We start from the raw sequence: 10,594 nt of genomic DNA on the forward strand, positions 1-10,594 counted from the left end.
TAATGATACAAATGGTTGTTCTACTTACTAAAAGAAACCAATCTCAGTTTTTTTTTTAATTTTTAGACACATTGCCATGAATGGTTACACATTATGTATACACATCCCTAAAACTAACATGGCTACATCACGTCTGTTCGCACATTAAACAGTTTCACCATACAGATGGCTTTGGTTGTATGTACCTAGGTTTGGACTAGGGTACACATATGGTGATATCCTGATGGCAGATGTTAGGCTATGTGAATTTTTTGTTTATCAGTTAACCTGGTTGCCTTTTAACTATCCATTAAGTGTAGTTGTTTTTGTTTTTTTGTTTGCTTCGGTACAGTTAAGGTTACGGAAACTCAACTTCATATTTGGGTCTAATTCATTTGCCAAAAAAGAGACAAAACACACAAAAAACAAAGTTAAGGATGAATTTGACTGATAGCATTTTTAAAAAAATTTTTAAATCAAATTTTCCATAGATTTTGCGATAATATTGTTATCATGAATTAATTTTTGGGTAAAAATAGTTCCAATTAAAAATGAGAACAGTGAGCATGTTGTAGGTATGATGAGTCATTTTCAGTTCATAAGATGTTTTATCAAATTTTAATCGACATTTTGTAATGGTATGAGGACCACTAACAAAGTTAAATTCATTTCATTCATCATTTTAGGGTGGATACAGAAATATCAAAGATGGATACCTCAAAACCTCAGCAGATAAAACTGAAGCTATTTACATGGCTACCTGCCACTAAAAGTAATTTGGGGCAGAAATAAGTAAAAAGGCGTCCCATTTCAAAGGTTGCCCTGAATGTGGTTGAGAGATGTGCCCTGTTTCTGCATGAATATGGCTAGTATAATACACTAAGGACAAGCTACACTATCTGTCTTGGTGTGACTTCAGTGCTCCACAATCCTTAGCACGGCAGTCATTTGTTTAGTTAGTGTCTTTGTGAAGGTAGAGCTGGGAGCACAAGATGGCGTTGAATCTTCTGTAGTCAGTCCCAAACCTATTTCATGAACAGGCAAATTAAGACGATCAGCTGACGAGTATGGGTGTTGCCTCTCAGTGGGGTCAGCGATATAAATAATCTTTTTACATTATATGGGTTTCGTTTTTTTCAATGTTGACATCAAAAATGTTTCTACATGGTTTTTAAGAGTAGAGTCTGTTTGTATCTTCTTAAAATGCTGAAGTGTTTTTGTCTATCATCAAAGGTCTCAAAGATGATCTGCTGATACACAGTAATTTTATTTTAATGGCTATCATAATAAACTTTCAGAGAAATAAACCACACTGCAGCAGCTTTATACTGTGTGCCAAAGTCTCTTCAGCCGGGTGTTTGCTGAATCCCGAACCTTGTATGGTCATGTTATTGTGATGCTGTCGACCGTACTGTAAATGGTGGCGCTTAAATCATATTAATACAGACAATGCAGACACACAGTGTGCCAGGTTGTACAGTGTGCATATACTATAAGCCAGACAACAACATGCTGTAATACTTTATGTGGTATCTGTGTTGGCAGTGTCAGGCACGCAGTATGGGCACTTGGAGTCAAATGTGACACTGGCATGTGGGAAGTCACAATTCAGGTAAGGAAAGAAAAACTATTGCCTGTGTGACTTGATGATGTTTTTTTTTTTCTTTTTTATTCTAATGACAAAGATATGACAAAAAAATATTTCCAGCACTGTCAGATTTCAGTGATTTAAAATATCAATATAGATACTACAGTACAATTATTACATTCAACAATCATGAAGTAACAAATTCATCATAAAAGTTGCAGTCTGCACACAGACAGAGGTTTCACAGTAACAGAAGATAAGTTATCGTGATACAAAGGGTCACACTGAATGAATTTTGCTAAATCAGATGTAAGAAAAATACAAAATTATTTGACATAACAGAAAAGAGAAACCTCTAATGATATTTTTAGCCAAACACAAATTTAATCAAGAGAAACGGTGAACATCAGCAAGTCATCTTCTCAAAGGAAAAAAAAGTCAGTCAACTTAAAGTAAACAAAACACATAAAATAAAATTAAGACCTAAAATGTAAATATATTCTCAACAAATCCCATGAAAAGACAAACCAACTACTTACTCCTACTAACAGGTTTGTGTGGCCGTGGCATAGTCCTCCGTTGTTGACCAAAACCTAAAAAAAAACCAACACATTAATGGGTTAATATTTGCTACAAAATACAGTAGTGTTTTTAGCTATACTGGCAACACAGTGTATGTTGTGGTCTCTTCATGGGATTTGTTGACATGCAGGTTTAGGTATTTGATACCTATGACAATGTCCTTAAAGAGTTAAGTTCTAGTTTAAGCATAATAACTGAAGTCTTACATGTTCCCAACCAGGATACCTGTGGTGTGGCATCTCAACCACAGCTCAGCGTTGCCATGGCACAAAGTAACATCAGATGGAGCCTTAGTCCTGCTGCACGTTGGCCACTCAGCACAGGGCATCTACAGCTGCTATGATAACCGGGGGCTGCTCCTCCACTCCGTCAAACTCAGGCTGGGTCGTAAGTGTTGTTGTGACTTGTTCAGGCTCACATGGCCTAGTTTAGGAGTTATTACACTTTAACAGCTCTGTCGTTCTTTTAGTCTTTCGCCCTGGGACTGCAGCTTTAAAAAAAAAAAAAAAAGGAAGCCAGTGTCCCTGTGTCTTAGCTCCTATATTCAGAGACAGTCCCAGGCCCTCACAGTTCAGTTCATTCTTTGGATAATTCAGCATAAAAGCATAAATGAAGTTTCTGTTTCTGTTTCTCCCACTCACACATTCTCATCTCTCTCTTGTCTTTGGGTCAACATATTTCTCTTTTATGAATGATTTTCTCAGTATTTAATTTATGCTGGTGCTCTGGCTATAAGAAGACATGTTACACAATCACAACAGGTTACAGGTCCTAAGAGTAAACTGATCTTATCTGCCGTCACAAAGACAAAGCCGTCCACTTCCTGTAAATGTCTCAAACAGGAAGCGGCTCCCTAAGCGGACTTCCTTTTAAGGGACAGGGAGTTTTCCATGGTACTGGCAAGGCTTGTCCTGAAATATTTTGATTAATGATAAGAACAAGAGAGCACAGCGGTGTAGATTTTAGACTTGAGACAATTTTTACCATCGTCTAAAAAGACTACCTCTCTGTCCTAAAAGTGAACTCTGATTTCCGTTTCTCAGATCCCCCTGGGCTGCTGAGCATTTCCTGTCAAGTGCCCAATCACACTCATGTTCGCTGCTCCTGGATGGAATCTGTAAAGACCTTCCTGCCAGCCCAGTACAATGCCTCCTTCAGGTAAGAGCCGGACACTGCAACTGAAACAGCAACGCCCAAGGTCACATTCAGCATGGGATATGAAGATACTAAATATAGAGCATGTGCCACAGGGGTACAATTTGATGGTAGTGTGTACAGTGTGAGCTTTCTCTGCTTCCTCTCTTTACTTTGCCTTCCTTCCTCTAACATGACATATTGTACTTAGTGGAAACTTCTAACCATGACATATTACAGCAGTGGGTCTCACACTCTTTCTGTCCTTGCTTTAGCCTTAAGCTGTGGTGACCACTGGATCATAACATTTTTTAAAGTTTGCAACATAGTTAAATTGTCTTTAACACAAAGGAAAAAAACTAAGTATTTGAACATGTTTTGTCTTGTTTTCAAGGGGCAATGGTCAGGAGTGGATGCCATGTGTCATGGATGTCACCCGCAAGCATTGTGATGTAGATCACCCCGCCTTCTGGCAAACCATCCATACCCTTCGAATCACTGAGACCAATGCCCTGGGGTCTGAGACAACATATGTCCGGTTTAAGTTACATGAGCTATGTAAGACCATGTGAAACACACACACAGGAATGGGGATTAAAATTGATTTTTTTTTTTTTTTTTTTTTTTAAAGTCATATTACTGTTGTATGTCTGTGAAGCACAGTAGTGATTTTCCACTAAAGTTGATCATTTTACAGTTTGTTCTTGTTTCCACTGCTCCACATCCAGTCCTACTTAAACAGACTGTTGCATTTCTCAAAAATTATGATTAGTTGGCAAAATCGTTGGCTCTGTCCCCTCTATTGCTTTTTCCAGTTGTAACGTCACACTCATTTAAAGTAGTTTGTACAAATGGTGCCACTTCAGTAGTACAAGTTTCATGCTTCAATAGCTCCTCCCTTGTCTCCTCTCCATCTTTTGCCTTAAAGCAATAGACACACTTGTATTATAACAACAGGTAGATATGCAGACAGTAAAGCTGGTCTTCACACTACAAGTGTTGCTGGAGTTTTGATCTCTTCATACTATTTCCCTTCTCCGTGTACCTCTCTGTTCTTTGCCTCTAAAACCAATAGAGATGTAGAGACATTCATATTCCAGAAGAAGCTGAACATAAGATCTTTACTTACTTCCCAAATGTCCATATTCACACACATTTTTACATTTACATGCATTTATCGGACCATTAGTAAACCATAAAGCAAGCAAACATTGCAAGGCACAGCCATGGATGAGCAAAAACATAGAAGCTCACACATCCAGATGTTATATAACAACCTATGTTTTGTAAGTGGAGAAGTACTCTGCTGTTTTACTTAAATAAAGGTAGCACAGTGTAGAAATACTCAATCCAAATAAAAGCACTGCATTCAAAATTCAACTTGGCAGCAAGGTGGTGCTAATTGTAACTACTTTATATATTAGTGGATATCTTAATCTGTGATAATCATTTATTGACTGCGTGAAAAGAAGTCTTCAAGTCTCCAAAATATAGTGGAGTAGAAATTAAACTACTGCTAAAATTACACAGATTAAAGTTAAGTACAATATTAAATGGATTAACAGAAGATTCACCTGTGCAGAGTACATCATTCGCACAAAATGTCATGATGTCTAATGCTGTACATAATTTTTCCAGACTGCTGTTGCGACTGTGCCCTTTTGGTCCACTTATAACTCAATTATCTTGTTTTGCTGCTTCTCTGTCTGCATGAGACATTCTTATTGCTCTCTACCAGAGCCGTTCACAGTGCCTTGAGACAGTCTTCACAATGGCTGGTGTGCTGACTGGATGTTCCTCAGCCTCTGCATATTACACTATTGACACAGTGGTGTGAACATGCTTAAAAACATAAAGACATTAGAAGTCTGTGGAACCAGTTTAATAACGTAGAGAATTAATGAATAGGTCTAGTAATATCAAAGTGGTATAGGAATTGTTTTTAATTTAATTCAAGGAGCAGGTCTTTCTATTTGCAGTTGCAGTCTGCTCTCCTGTACTTGACATCTTTTTCTAAGTTGTGTCTTTTTATTAATTGTGGCTAAATCAGGGTTTCTTTCGTTCTGTCCATCTTTCTTTGCAGTGAAACCAAACCCTCCAGAGTCAGTGTTCGCGAAGGAGCTAGAAGGTTATCCAAAGAGGCTGATCGTCTCGTGGAACTTTCCCTCCTCCTGGCCGCTGCATGAGGCTTTTCCCCTAGTGTTTCAGATCAGATACAGGCCGCAAGGCTCTATGTACTGGTCAGAGGTTAGTAAACAAGGCCACAGGTTTCATTTCAGTGCTGATGGAGGTGCAGTCTGGGTCAAACTGGAGCATTGCATCAAACTGACAAACTGAATATGGGTTGTGTGAAAGAAAATACCCCTCAAGTTTCCCACATTTTACCAGCAATTGAAACTAAACTTAATTGCATTCTACTTACTGTGATTAGTCACAAACATAAATAACCCTGGTGGTTATTTTTGTAACACAAGCCAAGCACAGAAAATGCTACTAAAAACAAGAGAGCAGAAATCTTGAGGTAAAATTATTCCTTTTACTAATACTGAAAGAGAAAAATACCTGTCACCACCAGAATTCATGCCACATGTGCATCATCAAGCATTTAAGTTTGGAATGTGGTAACTACAAGGTCTGTAAATCTAATCTGTTTAGTTGATTTCTTTAGTTTAGATCAAGTGATGACTCTTTGTGCAAAAAAAAAAAAAAACACATCTTGGTCGCTGCAGAAAGTGGTTTAACTTTCTTTGAAATCAACATTATCATATCACATGACCTTCTTTGTTATATAATGAGGGGTTAATGCACAACCAACCACCATTTTAACAAATTCAGTCCCAACAGAGGAATTAAAAAGGCATTAAGAGCATGGGAAAAGACTTTTATTTTGAACCCCATGTTGGCAGGTAATCTGATTTCAGTCTTCTTTCAACATGTTTTCAGTGACATTTTGCCTGGTGGGTCATTCAAAACACACTCAACAGGCCAACAACAGTAAAAATGCTGGTCATGCAGTTCCACAGAACTTATTCATGTGATACCACCATCACATCAGCTTTTCTTCCTGTCTACAGCTACTGTTTTGTGCTCTGTCTTTCTCCATCAATCAGATTTACTCAGAGGAGAGTCCAGTTGTCATATTTGATGCCCTGGCTGGCCACCTCCACCAGGTGCAGATACGAGCCCGTGACGAGGTGAACGCTGACAGCCAGTGGAGTGAATGGAGTCCCTTGCTTCTAGTCCGGCCCTGGGAAGGTCAGACAGAAAATTTACAAAATGCTGATTTGTCGATTTGAAAGAGACATGAAAAGTTCAAGTACAATAACATGAATGCATTAACAGAATAATGAAAGTTAGTACTTAAAATAAAAATAATCAAATTAAATTATTTTGAAAACAACTATAAAAATACATTAGGTATATTTTTCAGAGAACTACTTAATCCTAAAATAGGAGGATAGAAGATGGAGAGGGTGATTTATGATGACTATCAAAAAGTAAAATAAAAGCGATGAGCCCAATCAGCTTTTTATTTCACTGGTAACCAATGGAGAGCAGTGCAGGGGAGATACAGTATGATCTCCACACAGTCTTGTTGCTACATTTTGGACTAACTGCAGATGAGATAATGCTGACTGACTTCTGCAGACAGACAGAGAATTGCAACTAATAAAGACATAAGGAATAATTTTGATTTTGCAATAAATATAAGGTGAAAAAAGCAAGCAACATAGTTGATATGTTTATTGAGGCTCTGGCAGCAAGCATGCATTATATCTAAAACTAACATCTTGGATAAGCAGAAGTTTTTCAGCCTTTAACAGCAAACTTTTGTTAGTTGTGAATATTTATTGTTACTCACTTTAAATAAATGCCTAAATGTGTGTGGGTTTGTTTGTGCTTCAGTATACACCACCCCAGACCCTGCAGAGCAGCTCCCACCAGATGAAAGATTTCCAGACTATTTTTTTCCCTTCAACACAAAGCCCGAAACCTCGACTGCAAAATCACACAGTAAGACTCCTTTGTTGCTTCAAATGATAAGTGAATTGTTATTGCATTCAAGAGCCACATCCGGGGCTCCAGACTGCGACCATTGAGACGCATATGGTGACCATTTTTGGATACAGTGTAAAACACTGAGAGGGAGTGAGAATTGGTGTGTGTGAGTGTGAATGAGTGACATAGTAGAGAGTGATTAGAGTGGAGTGGAAGCGTGAGGCTCTCGTCGTCATAACAACATGGGATGTGGACAGTTTTGTGTTTGATGTGTCCAGTCCGTAAGCACTCTTGTTCTCTCTTGGCCCTTTGGTGACAATGAGACAAACTATCTATTGATTTTTCAAGAGAAAAAATCATTGAGACCCTCCTGTGCAACTACAGTTCCAAATTTCTGATGAGGACAGTTACGATGAGAAATCAGCAGGTGATCCTGTGTTGAAAAAGACAAAGACCTACTCTCTCTTACAGCAAGGGCTCACACAGTTTAGATGGCTGAGATATTGCAAAGAAGGGACACCATGTATTGTCCAACATTTGCGTGTAAAACTAAGTTTACCGACTCGACAACAAACTTTAAAGATGAAACACTTATAAAGCACAACAACAGCATGAACCGTAAATTGTGCAGTGAAGATGCACTGATGGAATTACTGCGCCTCGGACAGCAGTATTTTGAAGGCAGGAATCTACTAATCAGTCTGAAGAAGAGGATAAAGTGACAATAAAATTCAATACAGCCTATCACATTGGGAAGAGCTGCTCATTTTATTCACAACCAAATCATCCATTATCTTATTTTGCGGTGAATTAATTAACAGTCAAGTTTGGACCAGTTTTGAAACAAAGTCGTTTCTTGCTTGTTTAAAACATGTCAGTAGACAGTTGGGTGCCAAAGTAAAGGAGCTATTTCTACATTTTGCTATTGCCACATAACGAACGCCAGCATAAACAGCTTTTTATTACCAGAGCTGTCTCCAGCAGTGGAAAGCAACCCTCTTGTTTTGCTTCTATGTCTATTTCTTCTTCTCTTGCACTGAAGTTAGCATGCCAACCAGCTAGCCCTGGCCCGGTCAGACTGTCTCATCACTTTCCGATACCGAGTCACTGTAGCGTCCAGTCTACCCTGAAGAAGTAGCGCTGCTTAGAGGGCGTATTATAATCTCCTGTTTTGTAAGTGCGACAATAGCTGAAGCTCCTGCCAAGCCTGTTAAGTAAACAGCTGTTAATGCTAACATGGCTATGTAGCGATATCAAAACTTACAAATAGCTCCTTTAAATGAAAAATGCATTGAGAAACCTAACAAATGCAGATACTTTTAGACCAAACATGAGTGGATATAAATGGCTGGAGTATGATCATGATGTGATTCATGTACTATAGCCTTTGCATTTGCCAGATTTCAACTCAGCCGGACACCCATGAAAGATTAGCAGGAATAGCAGGACGAGGTTGTCTTTCTTTTATTTTTTGGCAGGAACAAGAAGCTGCATCAGTCATTAATGCAGCAATAATCTCTAGAAAGGCATTATTTACTGTTATTATTCTGTGGATAGAAAAGTGCAAGTACCTTGTGCCTGGCATCATCACCAAATTACATCTAATTGCAGTAAATTGCACCTGCAGGGTACTAGATTTTTGTATGTGCACTGGATGAAACATTAAGTACATAGCAGCTCACGTATACATGGGCAAAAACACAGGAAAAAAGCAGCCCATAGTTGCAAACATGCCTATCTGAAATATACACATGCAGGATACACACAAGTATGGACTGGTAAAAACACACACACACACGCACAAACACACACACACACACACACACACACACACACACACACAGTATATACAAGGGGACAAATACACACAGTTTTGGCAGCAGACAGCTGAACATCACTGTCAGAGTTCTTTAAGCTGGTCTGCTGTGAACCAGATGTCTTCTTCTATTTTTTTTTTCTATTTGTTTACTGTCATTTGCAGATGTACACATAAATCTTTTCAATCTTCAAAATACAAAAAAAAAAAAAAGTTTTTAAACACTTCATTGTTAATGTGTGTTTGTGCTTTTGCTTTGTTTCACAGCTCAAACCAATGTTGCCTTGTTTGTGTGTGTGAAAGTTGATTGCTGGCCTCAGTGTGATAAGTGCATGTTTGTGTAAAAACTATAATGGCAGCTTTAAAATTAACTTCTCTCCAGAGAGAAATAAAATCCAAGAACACACATAGACTATTTTTTGTTTCTTTTTTTTTTGTTTTAGAAAAAAACACCAGTGTGAAAGTGTGTGTAAAAATATGAAATGCATATTTTCGACTTATGACAAGACAATAACCCAGAGATGTTTCGTTATACTGTGTCTTCCATGTTCTTCCTTCTTGAGCTATATTTGCTTCTGGGTTTCAACTTTTTTCTTTATTTCACCACACTTCAAGGATTCATTTCTATCTCTGTTTCCCTCTCAGTCACCTCCCTCTATATGTTGCTTTAAGTTTTTCTCTCTCCGTGTCACCCATCCTGCTTTTTTTTTTCTTTTTTTTTTTTTGACCTCCCATGTTGTTTTTTTCCTCCCTCTTCCCACCCAGATCCTGTACCTGAGGATGAAAGTAATTTGGGTTTGGTGATTCTGCTGGTTTTGTTCTCCGTGGTCATCCTCATCACTGTCCCTTCCCTTATCTATGTCATGTGGTAAGACACACACACACACACACACACACATGTATGCCACATCCACAAGCCACAATGGTGTGATCTCTTTCTCTCTCATTGAGTAATTTTTTATTTATTTTTTTGCTAAAGACTGGACTTTTAAAAGAAAATACTTTGTTGGTGTTCAATTATTGCTTTGTATTTCCAGGGTGAGACAGAGGCGGCGCAATCACGTTACCAAACAGGAACTCACCTCTATGGTCAAGATGAAGTCCATGCCAATCTAATGTGAGACATACACACATCTCCCTCATTGCACATGTGTTCTGAATATGTTGAGTTCTCACTGATGGTCCAACGTGGTTCTTAGTTTTGCTTGTTTGGCAGATAGTTTTAGATCTGTGAATGGTGTGGTGAAGCTAATTAAAAACATGATGTGAAGTGTCGCTTTTTTCAGATTTACTGTATATGACTGTATGTGAGGTAAGCCAGTGAGAAAAGCATAGCAAAGCTCTGCCTCAGTAAGAACTGAAATGGTTCAAAGTGCTGCTATAAACAACATTCAGACAGCCCTTCAGATATCTAGCCAAATTGTGATTATAAGCTACACACACACACACACACACACACACACACACACACACACACACACACACACACACACACA

At 38.4% G+C, this 10,594-nt stretch overlaps 1 protein-coding gene across 2 annotated transcripts in view; it reads left to right on the forward strand.

The window, feature by feature from the left end:
- il11ra (interleukin 11 receptor subunit alpha) overlaps positions 1-10,547 on the forward strand; it is a 46,174-nt gene extending 35,627 nt beyond the window's left edge. For both annotated transcript variants that reach the window (XM_023407249.2, XM_087174241.1), the window contains exons 3-11: positions 1,525-1,591; positions 2,370-2,536; positions 3,193-3,307; positions 3,678-3,841; positions 5,367-5,530; positions 6,394-6,538; positions 7,190-7,297; positions 9,864-9,966; positions 10,136-10,547. In XM_023407249.2, the coding sequence (XP_023263017.1) occupies positions 1,525-1,591; positions 2,370-2,536; positions 3,193-3,307; positions 3,678-3,841; positions 5,367-5,530; positions 6,394-6,538; positions 7,190-7,297; positions 9,864-9,966; positions 10,136-10,214 (1,112 nt within the window). In that variant the 3' untranslated portion in view covers positions 10,215-10,547. The remainder of the gene's footprint in view (positions 1-1,524; positions 1,592-2,369; positions 2,537-3,192; positions 3,308-3,677; positions 3,842-5,366; positions 5,531-6,393; positions 6,539-7,189; positions 7,298-9,863; positions 9,967-10,135) is intronic.
- The last annotated feature ends 47 nt before the right edge of the window (positions 10,548-10,594 follow it).

The sequence above is a fragment of the Seriola lalandi genome, unplaced genomic scaffold (genome assembly GCF_002814215.2).
Source record: "Seriola lalandi dorsalis isolate HSWRI2012SDOR001 ecotype SW California unplaced genomic scaffold, Sedor1 jcf7180002054332, whole genome shotgun sequence".
In the NCBI taxonomy this organism is placed as follows: Eukaryota; Metazoa; Chordata; class Actinopteri; order Carangiformes; family Carangidae; genus Seriola; species Seriola lalandi.